The sequence below is a fragment of the Oratosquilla oratoria genome, chromosome 41 (genome assembly GCF_046742065.1).
Source record: "Oratosquilla oratoria isolate Oo_2021 chromosome 41, ASM4674206v1, whole genome shotgun sequence".
Taxonomy (NCBI): Eukaryota; Metazoa; Arthropoda; class Malacostraca; order Stomatopoda; family Squillidae; genus Oratosquilla; species Oratosquilla oratoria.
Window position 1 is genome coordinate 407,916 of NC_134817.1, and position 18,923 is coordinate 426,838.

The 18,923-nt window shown below is 37.6% G+C and overlaps 1 protein-coding gene and 1 long non-coding RNA gene across 6 annotated transcripts in view; one reads left to right on the plus strand and one right to left on the minus strand.

Moving 5' to 3' along the window:
- LOC143020863 (uncharacterized) overlaps positions 1–11,283 on the plus strand; it is a 117,985-nt gene extending 106,702 nt beyond the window's left edge. The window contains exon 2 of the long non-coding RNA XR_012965946.1: positions 5,632–11,283. This is a non-coding gene — a long non-coding RNA (uncharacterized LOC143020863). The remainder of the gene's footprint in view (positions 1–5,631) is intronic.
- Positions 11,284–11,973: 690 nt separating this feature from the next.
- LOC143020857 (interleukin-1 receptor-associated kinase 4-like) overlaps positions 11,974–18,923 on the minus strand; it is a 54,684-nt gene continuing 47,734 nt past the window's right edge. For all 5 annotated transcript variants that reach the window (XM_076177705.1, XM_076177704.1, XM_076177702.1 and 2 more), the window contains exons 7-9: positions 15,803–15,958; positions 15,454–15,516; positions 11,974–12,584 (exon numbers count right to left, since the gene is read on the minus strand). In XM_076177705.1, coding sequence (XP_076033820.1) covers positions 12,402–12,584; positions 15,454–15,516; positions 15,803–15,958 — 402 coding nt within the window. In that variant the 3' untranslated portion in view covers positions 11,974–12,401. The remainder of the gene's footprint in view (positions 12,585–15,453; positions 15,517–15,802; positions 15,959–18,923) is intronic.

Consider the following 18,923-nt stretch of genomic DNA (forward strand, 5'->3'; position numbering starts at 1 on the left):
TTGAACAATGATAATTAGCTTTTCAGTTTATTTTGTATTTCAGTAGTTTATTCTGGGGAACTTTTATGATATTTACTGCAGTTATTAAAAGTTTGTGTTGAGTGACCATTGTTTTTTCAACTTAAGAGTGCGTTTTGCAGATTGGTATGGACAAAGGTTTCTGTGATAATGCTCTTGATTTTTCAGGAGGGCATGAGTAGAAAAACTCAAAAGGACTGAATTAATTATGGCATTACTGCAGACTATGCTAGTATGTTATAAAGATCAGGGTGAGAATTTACAGTTAATTTTTATAGAAAAGAAAATGAGAGTTGAACAGGAAATAAGATCCATCTTATTATCTGTCGTGCTATTAGCCAAAAAGGAAATCAGAAAATCTATTAATTTTTATCATAAACCAAATTGTCCAAAACTTTTGTATTGTGGATATATATATGCTACACACTGCTGTAAGAGCAAAATATTTTGAGAAATTCTGTACTATTTTAACCAACTCTTGCAGTCCATATGATATCACCATTTAGGGGTAATAGGTAGACTGGGGAGTGTAAGTGTAGTAATAATAATATTGTTGCCACCAACTGGAAACCTGCAGTCCCACAGTAGAAAGCAAATGTTCATGGGTAGATCTCTGGAAGAAATGTGGACCGTTGTGTGTGTTTTCCTATGTCAATGATTAGGAGCTGAGCAGCTGATGGTTGTTAGCTCTTTTTATGTGAAGAAAGATAGTCTAAGTTCATAGAGATCTTGGGCCCAGCCCAAGGAACAAGTTCCAGCCCTTTAGATAGAGAAGAGGGTGATGATGGGATTTGAAGACAAGGTTGGAAGATGATTCTGTCCAACATATATCTCACAGGACCACTACAAACGGGTGGACATTCTTGATGCTTTTTTGTTATAATAATAATTGTTGTCTCAAGTGTCACTGACTGGAAAGCCACAACCTCATAGCAACTGGCAACAGTCCTTAGGCCCTCCCATAGATCTCTCTAGGAAGAGACTGGGCTGTTATCTTTGTTGTATTAATATAAGATTATTCTGTGTTGTCATCTTAGGAGGGGAGTCAATTGCTGATTGTCAGCTCTCCTTATACGAAAAGGTAGAGGAAATTTAATGTAAGTTAAGAGAGACCAAATGTCAGCTCCTTATCAGCTCTACATTCAAACAATGGTGTGTTGATTGGTTCTGAAGACAGATGGTAGGGAGAGGATTTTCTCTGAAGTCTATTTCAACGGACCAAGTACCCATCTTTGATCCCACCAAATACAACATGAATACAACCTTCCAAGCCATATTCTACTCAACCATTGACAGTAACTTACTTTTAGTATTCCACAATATGTTTGTACATTAACACATGTACACTCAGATGACAAAACAAGCACCCTGCAACAAACTGCCCAATTCTATACTAAAGACTTTCTCAGAAATCAACTCCAAAGACAACTATGAATTGCATTGGCATGCCAATGTTGAAATAATCACACCACATCAACACAGTACCACCACAGAAGCAGCCTGATAACAGACACCAATTGCACCAGATACAACCACCACACAAACACAGAACACCTAATAGAACACTATTGTATGCTCACTTTCTCTGGTAACAGTGATACTTGCTAGTGGTCCTACAAGATGGTCATCAGCAAAGACGGTTCTCACCCATCTTCAGAACCCATCAAGACCCATACTTCCACCATTAGATGCAACCCCACTGGGCTGACACTCATTCTCCGGACAAGTCTCAAGATCAGTCAACTTCAACTAAATTTTCTTTACCTTTTTACATATGAAGAGCTGACAGAGTGCTCCCCTCCTACTACATATGCTGATGACAGAAATTGCCCCACACTAATAGAAAATAGTGACAACTGTCAAAAGTTTCTTCCCAGCGACCTAAGCCTCATACATCCAAGGCTGTCCTCACATTATCCATCAGGATAGAAGTGTGGGTACACCTTTGTCCATAATAACCAAATAATCCCAGAGAGACCTACAGGAGGGTCTAAAGCGGCCCATACACGATCAATTATATTGCGCAATTTAATTGTAAATACTGTGAATTGACAATTAAATTGACCGTGTATGGGCGATATATCACCCATATAAGGTCAATTTAATTGTGTATGGGCGATATATCGCCTACACACGGTCAATTTAATTGTCAATTCAGAGTATTGACAATGAAATTGCGCAATATAATTGATCGTGTATGGGGCGCTTTAGGACCATTGGCAGCCACTGTGGGGTTATGGGTGTCCTCTTGGTGAAACTTGAGGCAAGTTATTATTACCATCATGTTTTCTATATAGTAGCATAAATTCCTTGGGGTTGCAAATCTGCAGGAAAGAACTGGGACAACAGATTGATTGATATATATTTATCTATTTTTGTGTGCATGTGCTTGCTTTATTTACCGATTGATTTTTCCAAGTATAATATTCAGTAAGTTGTTTGCAGTTATTTAGTAGGGACCCTAGTGACACCTCTGTGGACCAGAGTTATGCAGCATTCTTTTATGACTGGAGATTAATCTCTACTCAAAGAAGAGTGTTGGTCACTTAACTTCAGCTGTTTTGCCTTTCTGCTGCCCTCCTTATATCTCCTTTACCACCTCTCTCTACCTCTTCAGCACAATATCATCCCCTGAGATAGAAGTGCTGTTTATCAGTAGTGAATTGTTCCAAAATAAGTAAGGAAAATTTACAGCCAACAGTTACCTACCCCCCACCCCCACCCAGTCCCATCTGCTATCTTCCTATGAGCTAAGGACATGGAAACAGACCCACACTATTATCCCAAGGTAGTTGGCAGTCCTTCATCAGTGGAGAAGACATCTCGCCAAGTATTTACATCAGGGCAGTGGACAGGGTGCAGGGATGACCTGTCATCTAGGAGGTGCTAAGATGGGAGTGAGGGTGGAGGGGTGTGGAGTGTTTTCAGCGATGGAATGGGTGGGAGTGATTTTATGCCTTTTCCTTTTTGGCTACCTCCCTTGTAAGGGGGAAGAAGCCTTGGTATATGTATGTATGTATGTGTGTGTAAATGAGAGAGAGAGAGAGAGATTCACCATGGTCTTGTATCATGTGCCCACAATCAACAGCTCTTCCTCTCTCAGTGAGTGCTCAGAGCTCATATATGGCCTGTGTGTGTATTTACCTAGTTTACCTAGTTGTATTATACGGGAAGTGGAGCTATGCTCGTGGTGACCCATTTTTGTATCTTGCAAGATCACGTTTGTTCTTAAGTTCTTGTTTTGTGTTTGCACACACTATTTTTTTCATCCAATTTGTTCCATATGTCTATCACTCTGTGTAGGAAGCTGTTCTTTTTCAGGTCTCTTCTGTAGTTATCCTTTTTGAGTTTCATTGTCCTCTTGTTTTTCCTCTGTCCCACTTTAATAAGTCCTCTCTATCAAGGCGTTCTTTCCTTTCATAATTCTGTAGGTGGTTAGTAGGTCTCCTTGTTCACTTCTTTGTTCCTGGGTGTATTTACCTAGTTGTATTTTACGGGAGGAGAGCTATGCTCATGGTGACCCATTTTCGTATCTCTCCACATCCAGTTTATTCTTAAAATCATGTATATGTTTGGCACTCACTGTTTCTCCATTTAGTTTGTTCCAGACATCAATCACCCTATGTGGTTCAAAGCTATTCTTTTTCAGGTCTCTTCTGTAAATGTCCTTCTTTAGCTTCTTTTTGTCCTCTTGTTTCTCTTCTGTCCCATTTTAATAAGTCATCTCTAGGGATGACCCGTCATCCAGGAGGTGCCAAGATAAGAGGGAGGGAGGAGGGTGGAGGGGAGTGGAATATATAGGAAATGGAATGGGTGGGTGTGATTTCTATGCCTTTTTCTTTTTGGCTACCTCCCTTGTAAGGGGGAAAAAGCCTTTGGTATATATGTCTCTATCGAGAATTTCCATCCCTTTCAACAAATCACCTCTTTCTCTTCTCTGTTCTAGTGTTGATAGATGTACTGTATTTTCCAGCTTAAAATGCGCATCGGGTTATAATGCGCACCCATGCACTTCGTTATCTTAGTACACAGATAGCGCACACCGACGTATAACGTGCATGCCCGATCGCATTTGTCTATAACACAGTTTTACCTCGGTATTTATATCATGTGAACGAGGTTACATGGAGAAGTATTTTTCATTAGCTAGAGCCACCGCTGGGAAATCTGTTGATTTGTCACTAAATTAAGTGTCAGTTTAGGCATCAATCAGGACACAACTAAGAAAAAGTCGGAACTACATGTACCGGTATATGACTTGTGTTGTGCGTTGGTCCCTTATTAATTTGTAGCTTAAATAGTTTGTAGGAAATATGATCTAAAAAAAAATTATTGAAAGTAAAATATACAGAAAAATTTCGGGATTTTTACAGAAAATGTTCATTTTATATCTTGAGGAAATAATTCGTCTTTACCATTTTTTTTATTTAATACTGAAACTACAGACTGTTTCATTTTAGCTTTGAACCTGCAATGACAGTGGTGAAATAGGACAGTCTCTCATCGAGGTGACGTTTAGTTAATGTAACTCCTGAAAGAGGGTGTTGTAGTCAGGTGTTTGACACGAGTTTATGAATGGCCGCAACAGAATTTGTACCATACCTAAAGTGAAGCAACAAAGCCAACATAAAAATTCAAACTAAGATGCTGTGAACATGGGCAAATATCATGAATATTGATCATGTTTCATGGTGTTTAGGCCTATTTAAACATGAAAAATAAGATTCGATAGATACCTACCTATATCAAATATTTATATATGGTAGCCCATGCTGGCGTATTCTTTCATGTCACCATGGCTGTTCTTCTTGTTCTCACGGAACGTCACGGAGAAGTGTGCCTCCCGACTTTGTGACGGCCAACATTGTCACGTTGTTGTGAAAAAAATTACACACACAGCCGGAGAATTTTTATCGTAGGCCGTAGATAATGCGCACCACCGGATAACGCGCACCCCCCATTTTTAGGCCCTTCCAACGGAAAAAAGACGTGCACTATACGCTGGAAAATACGGTACTTTCTCCAATCTTTGTTCGTATGTCAAATTTGATAGTGTAGGTGCCATTTTTGTTGCTACTCTTTGGATTCTTTCTAATTTTCTTATGTTCTTTTTGTGCTAGGTGCCCATAGTGTTGCAGTATACTCTAGTTTAGGTCTTATTAGTGTAACCACTATTTTCTTTACTATTTCTTCATCCATGTAGTCTTAATAAGTTAAAAGTCTCTCCAAATAATTTATTCCTATGTTTATCAGGTGTCAAGTCACTTGAGATGATCACTCCTAGGTCCCTTTCTGAATCGACTTTTTTGACTTCCTTGTTTCCAATTTTCCTTTTTCCTCCTTTTTTGTTTCCTGTGTTTCCTTTTTTATGTATTTATTTATTATTATTATTTTTTAATACTATTTTCTCACCCCCAGGTCCAGTACTCTCTCTCAAAAAAAAATCTTTTTGGTCTCCATTCTCCTCTTTTTTTTTTTTTTTTTTCATTTGCTTCATTTCTAAATGTCTTTTCCTTCATCACTCATTTTTTTAATCCATATATTTTTGTAAGTTTCGCTTTTTGCCAACTTTGCTGTATTTGTTAGTACTTCCACTATCATTTGAGACCTTAGTTTAATTTTTAGTGGTCCATTTTTTTCTTTAGAGTTCTATTCTATGCATTTCCTCTATTTCTTTTTCCATTTCTTGCCCATCCTCTTGTATCTCTTTCAGAATTTCTTTTGCTATTTCTTTCTCTTTTTCTCTTAAGTATCTAGTTACATTGTGTTTTTCTTTAATATAAACTACTATACACTTTTTTTTATCAACTGTCTGACCCAATTTTCTTTCTCTTTAAATTACTTTAATGACTTTCTTTTGCATTTTCTTCCACTTGTACAATTTCTTTAAAAGTTATTTTTTGGTTTTCTTGTTCCACTTTAGATTGATTTTTTAATTCTTGGAGAGAGAGATCTTTTATGGTTTCTCCAACTTTCTCAGTCACCACTTGTATTTGTTCCTTTACTTTTTTCAAAGCCTAATTTTTGTATCCTCATTTTTCATTCTTTCGTTCTCACTTTTGACTATACAGTAGGAGCCCGATTTAACGAATCTCAATTTAGCGGAAGCTCAAATTAGCGAACTGCAAATAGCAATAACGAAAATGCTCAACTTAGCGGAAATGGTCCACTAAGTTGACCATTTTCCGCTAGCTGGCCAGACACGCATCTATGGAAATAGCTCAATTTAGCGGGAATGGTAAGCTAAGTTGAGCATTTTCCGTCAACTGGCCACATGCGTGTCTCAGAGTCCAATGTTACCAGATGTTACCAGATTGTGGTGGTGGAGTCTAGGAAAAATGTATAATTTAGTACTTTGTAGGTATATATATATATATATATATATATGTATATATATATATATATATATATATATATATATATATATATACATACTATAATATATATACAATAATATATAATTCAGTATATGTATAAAGTATAATTGTAGCAGAAATATATTCAAGTAGAAATAGACGGTATAATAGGAAAACAAAATAATGAAACAGTAAGTTGATGGGAAAATTCAAAATCAGTACGCGAGAGTAATCACCACGAAAAACACTTCTATAACAACGAACTACATTTTCTGCAACAACACAACAATAACGCTCACTATCCAAAAACCAACTGCCCAGTCCTATTAATCGCTAGAATTATGTACATCGAACCAAACACGAAGCTATGACTAATATTCCGCGAAATTCACAGACAGCTCATATCATTGTTACACGACACACACACACACAATGTTGCAACAAATTACTGCACGTTGCTGTTCGTTTGTAATTCACGATTGTGCTGCCTATAATTCACTTACAATAATATATATACTGTATGTGTGTGTGTGTACATTAGGGAATTTTTAGGTACGTATCATTTTTATAATCCGCTCTGGCAACACTGTTACACCAACGCTCACTCGCTCAATTTAACGGAAAATTCAATTTAGCGGACTGGACCTTGGCTGAATTAGTTCGTTAAATCAGGCTTCTACTGTATTTAATTCCTTTTTTAGATCATTAAGCTCTCTGTTTGTGTCAACATTTCTTCTTTTCAGCTCAATCATTTCCTTATACATTGCCCTGTATTCAGCTTTCAGATCTATAATTTCATTTATTAGTTCTGAAATCGTATTTCATACAATATTTTTATACCTCTACCTACCACTTTTGCAAACCATGAAAATGCTACACTTTCATACCTTCGATTCATCTTAGGCATTTCCATGTTGCAACTTTTGGGGGGGGGGGGGGTTGATGACAACGGTGATTCAACCCTGCTTCCATACAGTCTTCTCTTCGCTCGTTCACTATATTTTTGTCTATCTTCACCTTCATCCTCCATTTTATATTTTAACCAGTAAGTGAAATTGCTCTATTATATAATTTTGGTCACTCGGTAAACATAGGTCCCTTCCCATACAATAACAACTAGATGCTCCCTCCAACATAGCAAAAAAGTGCTGTACTCCAGAGCTCGTTCTAGATTTCCATTCCAGACAGTAGTTCGTCAGTGTGTGTGTGTGTGTGTGTGTGTATTTACCTATTTGTATTTTATGGGATGGGAGCTATGCTCGTACTGACCCGTTTTCATATATCTCCACATCCGGTTTATTCTTGAATTCATGTATAGTTCTGGCATTCACTGTTTCTCTGTTCAGTTTGTTCCAGACATTGACCACTCTGTGTGGGAAGCTTTTTTCAGGTCTCTTCTGTAACTGTCTTTTTTTTAGTTTCTTTCATGTCCTCTTGTTTCTCTTTTGTCCCATTTCAATAGGTCATCTCTATCGAGTACTTCCATTCCTTTCATAATTCTGAAAATGGTCAACAAATCGCCTCTTTCCCTTCTCTGCTCTAGTGTTAACAGCTGTAATTTCTCCAATCTTTGTTCATATGTCAGATTTGATAGTGTGGGTGCCATTTTTGTCGTTGCTCTTTGGATTCTGTCTAATTTTCTTATGTTTATTTTTGTTGGTGGTGCCCACATTGATACAGCATAATCTAATTTCGGTCTTATCAGTGTAACAATTATTTTCTTAACCATCTCCTCATCCATGTAATCGAAGGCCACTTTCATTGATCTTAATAAGTTGAAAGTCTCTCCAAATAATTTATATACATGTTTGTCAGGTGTCAAGTCACTAAAGATGATTACTCCTAGGTCCCTCTCTGAGTTTACTTTTTTACTTCCTTGTTTCCGATTGTATATTTTACCGAAACACTATTTTTTACCTCTTCCAAATTCCATTATGCTACATTTCTTGATCTTGAAGTTCATCTCGTGTCTCCAGCTCCATTCCCATACTTTATCCAGGTCATCTTGCAGTGATCTGCAGTCTTCTTCTGTTTTCACTCTCTTGAGTAATTTAGCATCATCAGCAAAAAAAGTTCATGTAACAATTTACTCCTTCATCCATATCATTTATGTCTATGTCAAACATTAAAGGAGCCAAAACAGAGCCTTGGGGGACGCCACTTTTTACATCTTCCCATTTCGAATTTTTGTATCTAAGTACCACTCTTATTTTTCTCTCAGTTAAGAAATCCTTCACCCATTCCAACAGTTTGCCTTGAATTCCTATATATTTTTTTTTTTTTACTTATTATTTTTTTATGTGGTACCTGGTGAAATGCTTTCTGCAAATCCAAGAAGGTGCAGTCTGCCCATCCATCCCTTTCTTGTATTATCTCTATTAGTCTCGAGTAAAAGCAGATCAGGTTTGTGGTGCACAATCTTCCACTTCTAAAACCAAATTGTTTGGGGTTTATTATTTTGTTATCTTCCAAGTGTTTGGTCCATTTGTTCCTGATGACCTTTTTGTGTGTGTTTACCTAGTTGTATTATATGGGAAGAGAGCTATGCTCATAGTGACCCATCTTTGTATCCTTCAGCATCTAGTTTGTTCTTAAATTCTTGTATAGTTTTTGCACACACTGTTGCCTCATCCAGTTTGTTACCACTCTGTGTGGGAAACTTTTTTTTTTTTTTTTTCAGATCCTTTTTGAGTTTTTTTTTTCATGTCCTCATTTTTCTTTTATCCCACTTTAATAAATCATCTCTGTCAAGGACTTCCATCCCTTTCATAATTCTGTAAATGGTTGGTAGATCTCCTCTCTCTTCTTTGTTCCAAGGTTGGTAGTTCCAGTTTGGACAATCTTTGTTCGTATCTCAGTTATGTTGGTGCCATCTTTGTCATTACTCTTTGAATTCTAATTTCTTTATATTCTTTTTAGTACTGGGTGTCCATAGTGCCACAGTGTACTCCAATCTTGGTCTTATCAGTGTGACAAATATTTTCTTCACCATTTCCTCATCCAAGTAGTCAAAGGCCACTTTCATTGATCTTAGTAAATTGAAGGTTTCTCTGACTATTTTGTTGATATGCTTGTCTGGTGACATGTCTTTGCTGATAATTACTCCTAGGTCCTTTTCTGAGCTATTTTATTTTTTACCAATTTTATATTGCCCTGATAGTCTATTTTTACTTTTTCCAAACTCCATTATACTACATTTCTTGATGTTGAAGTTCACTTCCCACTTTTGACTCCATTACCAGACTTCATCCAGGTCTTTCTGTAGTGATTCACAGTCTTCCTCTGTACTTTCTTTAGTTTTGCATCATCTGCAAAGAAGTGTGAGTGTCTGTGTATTCAGTTACTTGGGGGTACCATTTAAAGTCTTCTCCATAGTTTTGAAGTTGTGAAATTCACAGCTCACAGGAAAAAGCAACTTCAGAATCAATATTCTCAAAACACCAATAGTGTTTAGCAGAATTACTTTTGGGTAGGCACCATGTGATGTGTAGTACATGGGCCAAGTGAGGCTTGAAATCCACTAACTCAGTCTTCTGTTAATTGTCAGACACCTCTTTCCTTGCAATGTTAAGATACAATAGCCATAAAACATGATTCCTCACAATTCCATGGAACCATACATACATATCAAAGGCCCTTTTCCCCCTTATAAAGGGGGTAGCCAAGTCAAAGCACACACCCACTACATACCCATTAAAATCTATCTAATACCCTTCCCATCCAAGCACTACATGGAGGAAGTCATCCCATAGAACCTTATCAATAATACCTTCTAAATCAATCTTTAAAGATTTTAACCATGAATCATGGTATCTCATGCTCTCCAATGTATTCTTTAGATATTTCAAGTACGAATAAAAATGCAAAAATGTCCATTCCTGTGAAGAATAAGTCAAGGATGCATTGTCCCATACCTGGACTTTGTAAAATTCTTGAATTCCATTCTTCTCTTGGAGAACAAATCATTCCATAGTCAACAGATATTCCATAGTCAACAGATATAATCTGTCTCTCCAGTGTTCAACAGTAGTAGTAGTGTAACATTGCCGTCCAGTATGTTGTGAAGTTTAAAATAACTGATTGATGCTACTATTTTCTAATATATGATGAACTTAGGATAACAAAGTCAAGGTAGAAGCAAGAAATCAACATGTCCATTTTTGGAGATTCAAATTTCCTAAGAAACATCCTAAAGAATATTTCTGTTTTATTTATTCTGTATTTTTTCCTTTGATTCGAGTGTTTTGTTTTACTGCTTCATTTTTCTTAATTTTACTTTAGGTAATGACAGATCCATCCATAATTTTAAATATCATGTGCATCTTGACTTTGAAATATATGATTATAATGACTGGTCATGTGATCCAAACCCAGTCCATTGTAATCCTGAATGACAATTGAGAGTAGATGCTTAAGAATAGTAGTATTTTTATGAAGGTCTTTAATTAACTCAATTCCTTTGATCTCTTCCTACATGGTACAATATAAATGGTTACTCAGGATGCAAGTGTACCAAAACTTTTTGAAACCCTGAATAATTTGATTTTACATTTTTATGCCCATAGAATGGAGGAGCAATAAAAACAAGAATGTTATTTATCTATGAAAAAAGAAAAAAGGAATGTATATATGGACCATGTCTTGCAAGAAACTGCTACTTTGCCTCCCGCCCCCTTTGGGGGTAGGGAGTTACTGTTATACAGAATAATTGTGATCATATTAAAGTCGTAAATAAAGATTTTGCTTTTCTGTGGAGATTACTGAACTAAAATATTGAAAAAAACATTTTAGTATATTTTTCTTTTAGGGCATCTTATTTAACTTCATATCAGTTTAAAGTCCACCTTTCAATTTAGTTTTAGTTTGCTTTTATGAAAAAAATAATAATAAATAAAAATTATAAAATTTATATTTTGTTGTTTTAATCATTAATCTGAGAAGAATATTTTATGTACAGCAAAAAAAAAAAAAAAAAGTTGTTGTGCTTGTGTGATGTAATGAGATGCTTGTGTACTTATCAATTTCATGGAATGTTTTCTGGGAAAGATTTTTGGTTTTGTGTGGAAGTGTTCTACTGGAACAGTTCTGGTCCATTCAAGGAACCAACGACATGTGATCACAAAAGAAAATATTGACCCCCGAGGTACAGTGTACCTGTACCGGGAGGCCATGGGTCTTCTGCAGGAGAGATCAGGGGCAAAATGTATATGTGCATTGCAAAAGAACAGTCAAGCTTTGGTTCAGCTGGTATTTTTAGTTACATATACCAAAGGGCCCTTTCCCCCTTATTAGGGAGGTGGCCAGCCAAGATCACTTACCCTTCAGCCAAGAGTTAAGTTGCAATGCTAAAATGTGCCCACAGAAAACCTTTTGGTCAGCATTGTATGACTAGAAAGAATTTTTTGGTTGTCATTATCTCATTCAACCCTGGAGGTTTCCCTCAACTAAGTAAATTGCCTGACATCAGTCATTATAAAATGTACATGTAAATACAAGACTAACTGGATAATTGTGATAATATACTGTAAAACCCCTTCAACCCTGGGTCTTTCTTCAGCAAAATAAAACTATAAATTTAGGCAGAACAAAATCTTGAATAAACAATTTGTCAGTTTCATTTGCACAGTATGACTAAAAAGTTACACAATTATAACAAAATTATCCAAATTATTTGTCCAACATATTATACTGTACTGCAGAGATAAATGGTAAGAAAATTTTATTTTTATCAGTAAACCAGCACCAGCTGCAGGGCCTTGCTGTGGAGGTGGTGTGTCCTACTGTATTGCCTTTGACCTGAACAGTGTGGCAGGAGACAAGGATGCCACTCCATGAGGTCCTAAAATGGGAGAGGCGATGGATTGGGTGGATGTATGATATGTACCTTACAGATTTTGCTACAATAATGAGTTAACTGAAGGAGTGCCCTTGGACTAAAGTTTAATAATGGAATGTATATACATTGGTGTGTGATATGTTGAAAAAATATATGTACATATATATTAATGATAATATGTAAATAAACATTTAAGCAATCAATTTCTTCAATGATTGAACAACTTGCACCATTGTTGGACGTTTGCGTTTGTCTGCAGTACACTTCTCGGCTAATTCAAAAAGTTGTAAAGCCAAACCCATATCCACTGCTGTTCCAAATGTTTTATCTATTAGTTCTTCATTCTCTGATTCTGTCTCTAGTATGTATGAAAGCTGAAAATAAATACAATAATATTAAGTGAAAATGATTACTTACAACTGGTAGCTCTTCCCAAATTTAGTTGTGTAAAGTCAACTAAAGTACATCAGATGTGAAATTGTATAAATTATAGCCACTTCTGGGGTGGGAAGGATGGTGGAAAATGAAATGGTAATACAGAACAAACAAAAATGCAGTGACTGGCTTAAAACAATCACATTTGGGATGAGCTACTTGTACTTATCACACTATTAATACTACTACTATTACTACAACTAATATGACTATTACTACTATGAATATGACTACTACTAATCATAATCTGTAGCCTCTCTTGTATGAGATGCACAGCCCCAAGATATTTTGCTATGGCTGATATGCTGGCCCTTTAATCACCTAGAGAAGGAACTTCATTTTTTTTTTGTCAGGAGTGTATATGTACCAATGCCACAATCACCCTTACTCAAAGCATACATACACACACCAAAGATCTCTTCACCCCATTCCCCCTTTCAGCACCCTGGGGCTGATGAGTTGTCTCCTGTTCAAATGCAGTGAAGGAAGGCATAGATCATCCACTGTTTCACCATAGGGTGAGACCTCACTTAATCATTAACTGACCAGATGTGGCTAATATCTCTTTGAAGCTGCACTGGGCAGTCAAAAATGAAAAGTTCCATGCTTTGATGACTGCATATAGGGATATATGGTATTTATTACCCAGGTAATTTTAGGTTTGTACCGTTTTAGTGTCTGATGAGGTCATCTAGTGTATGTCTCAAGGAAGGCAGTGTCCTGCCTGATGAAAGGAATACATGTATAGTCTTACTATAATGGTGAGATTGCTGAAGTTTTACTAACTAGAAACTCATGACTCATAGAAACTGGCAACAGTCTGAGCAGAAACTTTGGATTATTAGTCCCTGTACCTGAAGATAGAGATGAGGGTGTTTACAAGTTTTGAAGATAGGTGGCAGGGACATGATATCCATCTGGCAGAGCCACCAATCACAGGTAAAGGTAATTATTATTTTAGTGATGAATGGTATCAGTAAATCAATCCATTGTTCCTGGTCTCTCTTATAGAAGACCTGCAGTCTTCAGGAAACTGGCAACACCCTCCAGGCAGGACCATAAAACACTTAGAGAAGAGATATTTTGTTGTTGTCTGGGGATTATTATTGTAGGGCATAGAAGTATGAAGGGTTCTGTGTCTTTTGGGTGACAGCTACATCTGGGTCAGTTTGAATGTGTGTGGATGTTTTGAGTGATTTAGGTGGTAGATTGTTGTAGATGTTTTAGTAGTATGCTATTAGTGTATTGTTTTGTTTTGTTCTGCTGGTGGTGCTTGTGAAATGGAGTGTGAAGGTTGTGTGTTGTTTAAGAATTGTGGTGTAGAATGGTGTTCCTGTCATTCACATATGATGTTCTGCTGAGAGGATTTTGGTTTCTGTATGTATGCATGCTAAGAGGGAGATTGTATGGAGTGATTGTGCTGATAGCACTTTATGGGACAGAAACATGTTCCATGTTTCTGTCCCATACAGTGCTATCAGCAGACTGAGAGGAAGAGAGGACGGGTTTGAATGTGTACAAGATGAAATGCCTGATAAGTATGATATGGGTTACTAGGCTGGATAGAGAGAGAAACAAGGTGAGGAGGAGGAGAGCCAGGATGGAAAGTGAGCTGGGAGATAGGGTTGATGAAAGAGTATTGGGATGGTTTGGACACATGGAAAGAATGAGTGAAGAAAGATTAGTAAAAGAGGTGTGGAAGGCAGAGGTGGGAGGAGTGAACACGAGAGGGCAACCATGGATGAGATGGATAGGTGGGGTAAAAGGGGCATTGGGAAAGAGGGGAATGTCTGTTGAGGAAGGACAGGAGAGGACAAAAGATAGGGGTGAATGGAGAATGGTTGTGTATGGATGATGCTGTGGTGCATGAGGGGGAGTGGGTGGGGGATGGAGTATGTGTGAAAAATAAATTTATGCAGCCCGAAGGGATTTCTCCCCATCTCCATTTCTGCATGAGGGGGTCGCTGATTAAATGAAGCAGCCTTGCTGTGGATGTGCTGTGTCTTGCTTCAATGCTTCTGACCCAGGGCAGTGGCCAAGATGCAGGGATGATCTGTCATCCAGGAGAAGGCAAGAAAGAGAGATAAGGGTTGGTAAATGGGAGTGGAGTATGTGGGATGAAATGGGTGGGAGTGGATTTATGCCTTTGACTTTGTAAAGGGGAAAACACATCGGTATATGTATATAGGCATCATATAGGGAGGGTTCTGGTATATCCTGTTATTCCCAGTGCTCCATTCTGCAGTGTTTGTAAAGTATTTGTGTCTGATTTGCTAAATATTGGGAAGCATGTCATGGAGGCATACTATAAAGTGGTTCTTATGAATTGTTTATAGATGCTTATTAGAGTTTCTTTTTGATGTCCAAAGTCAAGACTAGTGAAGTTTTAATAGTTATGTTTTCTTGCTGATTCTTACTGCCGGGTCCTCGATATGTGGGCTGGATGTAATATGAATATCAAATGTTATTCCCAAATTTTTTGGAATCCTTTCCAGTGGAAGGGTTTGGTTATTCAATTTTACTATAGGGTGATCTTTTATTTGTGGTTGTCTGGAGTTGTCTTTGGGTGATGCTGTGTCCTGCATTCAAGAAGATGTACTGACTGGACCATGGACAGCGAGAAGTGGAAGATGGCTCCCCCAATGAAGGATCCTCTTTACAGAAGATACCCAAGAACCCAACAAACAAACACCTCCCCAAAGAGGTGCAGCCCTGAGGGGCCAGCACCTGGTCTACAGATTGGGCCAGAGTGCTGGATGGTGTTAATGTTAAGTATATTCAAAATGATTATTAAAAGAAGTGCCTTACCAAGTCACATCCTTCTCTATGCTCATCATATGGTGGTAGGCCAGTCAGAAGCTCAAACATTACCTGAAGTACAGAAAACATAAAGTATGCAAATAAAATTACAATTAAATATATACCATCAATATGTATATGAAAAACTAGTGTGACAAAAAAAAGTACCCTCAAAATCATAAATTTTAACTTTCAATACAGATGCACCAACTCTCGAAATAACTTAGTGATGAAATAATCAAACCAAATGCTAAAATAAATTTAAAGATAAGTTTGACAGATGGAGACAGAGGTGGGACCCCACAAGTGTATTCTTTTCCTATACAACTGGATAAGTAAAATACTGCACTTGACTTACAATGCCATAGCTGAAGGTGTCCATCTTGACAGACACATCACCTCTAAAAGCCTCAGGAGCCATATAAGCTGATGTTCCAAAGACTGTGGTGGTTTTCACAAGGGTTCTAGTATGAGTACCACCGCCACCCAATTTCACCAGGCCAAAATCTCCTACCTAAAAATAATACATAATAATAATAATAATAATAAAAAAATTATATAATATATATATACATACATATACCAAGGCTTTTTCCCCCTTACTAGGGAGGTAGCCAAAAAGGAAAATGGCATAAAATCATTCCCACCCATTCCATCCCTGAAAACACTCCACACCCCTCCACCCTCCCTCCCATCTTAGCACCTCCTAGATGACGGGTCATCCCTGCACCCTGTCCACTGCCCTGGGTCAGAAGTAGTGTCTCAAGACACAGCACATCCACAGCAAGGCCGCTTCATTAAATCGGCGACCCCCCACTCTCCGTCCCTCCAATAAAGGAGAGGACGGGGGAGAAATCCCTTCGGGCTGCGTCAAAATTTTGCTCACACACACTACCTCACCCCCCATCCATTCCATATATATATATATATACACCTACACATTTCACCACAATAAACCGAATCATTGTATATAAATATATATAAACACACACAAACACATAGGTGCTGTACAAGGAAAATTATTGGAATAGATGGAAGATTTCTTGAACGGGAGAAAAATGAGGGTTGTACTTAGAGACAAAAACTCAAACTGGGTAGAAATGATAGGTGGAGTCCCACAAGGGTATTGGCTCTGGTAATGTTTGCCATATATATAAATGACATGGATGAAGGTGTGAAATGTTATATGAACTTCTTTGTAGATGATGCAAAACTACTAAAGAAAGTAAGTACAGAGGAAGAATGAATCACTACAGAAAGACCTGGATAAAGTTTGGGAATGGAGTCAAAAGTGGGAAGTGAACTAACATCAAGAAATGGAAAAATTAAAAATAGAATATCTGGACAATATAAAATTAGTACAAAGGAAGTTACAAAAGTTGGCTCAGAAAGGGACCTAGAAGTAATTATCAGCAAAGACATGTCACCAGACAAGTATTTCAACAAAATAGTTGGAGAAACCTTCAATTTACTAAGATCAATGAAAGTGGCCCTTGACTACTTGGATGAGAAAATGGTAGAGAAAATATCAGTCACACTGATAAGACCAAGATTGGAGTACACTGCGACACTATGGACACCCAGTACCAAAAAGAATATAAAGAAATTAAAATTCAAAGAGCAACGACAAAAATGGCACCAACACTCTCTAAACTGAGATACGAACAAAGATTGTCCAAACTGGAACTACCAACCCTGGAACAAAGAAGAGAAAGAGGAGATCTACTGACCATTTACAGAATTATGAAAGGGATCGAAGTCCTCGACAGAGATGATTTATTAAAGTGGGATAAGAAGAAGAATAAGAAAAAAAAAAAAAAAAAGACATGAAAAACTCAAAAAAGGATAGTTATAGAAGAGATCTGAAAAAGCATAGTTTCCCACACAGAGTGGTAGATATCTGGAACAAATTGGATGAGGCAACGGTGTTTGCAAAAACTATACAAGAATTTAAGAACAAACTACATGCTGAAAAATACTAAGATGGGTTACTATGAGCATAGCTCTTTGTATAATACAGCTAGGTAAATACATGCAAATGTTGTACCAATATATAAAGGGGAAGATAAAGAAGACCCAACAAACTATAAACCAGTCTCCCTTACAAGTACAATAGCTAAAATATGTGAAAAAGTAATCAAAAGTACATACATATACCAAAGGCTTTTCCCCCCTTACAAGGGAGGTAGCCAAAAAAAAAAAAGGCATAAAAACCATTTCCACCCATTGCATACCTAATACCCTCCACTCCCCTTTACCCTCTACCCTCCCTCTTATCTTGGCATCTCCTGGATGACAGGTCATCCCTGCATCTTGTTCACTGCCCTGGGTCAGAGGCAGTATTGCAAGACACAGCACATCCACAGCAAGGCTCCTTCATTAAATTGGTGACCCCCCCCCCCTCTCTTTCCTCCCCATGCAGAAAAGAAGACGGGGAGAAATCCCGGGCTGCGTCAAATTTTTCTCACACATACTACCTCACCCCCATCCCCCACCCATTCCACCTCAGACATTCCCCTCTTCCCCAAAGCCCCTTTCACCCCATCCATCTCCTCTCAGGTCGCCCCCTCATGTTGACTCCCTCATCTGCCTTCCATACCTCTTTTACTAGTCTTTCTTCACTCATTCCTTCCATGTGTCCAAACCATCCCAATATTCTTTCATCCACCCTATCTCCCAACTCCCCCACCACCCCTGTTCTCCTCCTCACCTCCTCATTTCTCACTCTATCCAGCCTAGTAACCCCTATCATACTTCTCAGACACCTCATCTCAAATACATTCAAACTCCTTCTCTCTTCCTCTCTTATGTTTCATGTTTCTGCCCCATACAGTGCTGTTGGCACAATCACTCCTTCATTAAAAATTAAAAAGTGGAAAGAAAATATTGAAAATAAAGAAATTGCTTTCAAAGAAATAGTCAAGCAGCAAATGCAAGATAATGCAAAAGACACAATCATTCAAGTGATTAACGAAAAAGCAAATTGGGTCAGGGACACAGTAGATAGGAAGAAATGTATTGTGGTTTATGGGCTTAAAGAAAAACAAGGATTGGCGAGGTACATGAGAGAAAAAGAAGAAAAAGAGACAGCAGTAGAAATCCTTAATGAAATTCAGGGGGGAGATAGTGATTCAGGCACAGACTTAGAAGAGACTTACAGAATTGGTCGCTATACTAAGGATAGGAATCGACCTCTAAAGATAAAACTAAGGTCACAAGTGGTAGTAGAAGACATATTTGAAAAAGTAGGTAACTTGGCAAAGAGTGAAAAATACAATAAGATATGGATAAAAAGAGAAATGAGTACTGAGGAATTAGAAAAAGAAAGGGCGCTAAGAGAAGAAGCAAAGGAAAAAAACTTGAAAAGATCGGAGACAGAATGCAAAGAATTCCAGTGGAGAGTAATAGACTTGAGATTAAGACAATGGCGCTTCAAAACGAACAAAACAAGGGAAGAAGAAACCAGGGAGAAGGAAGAA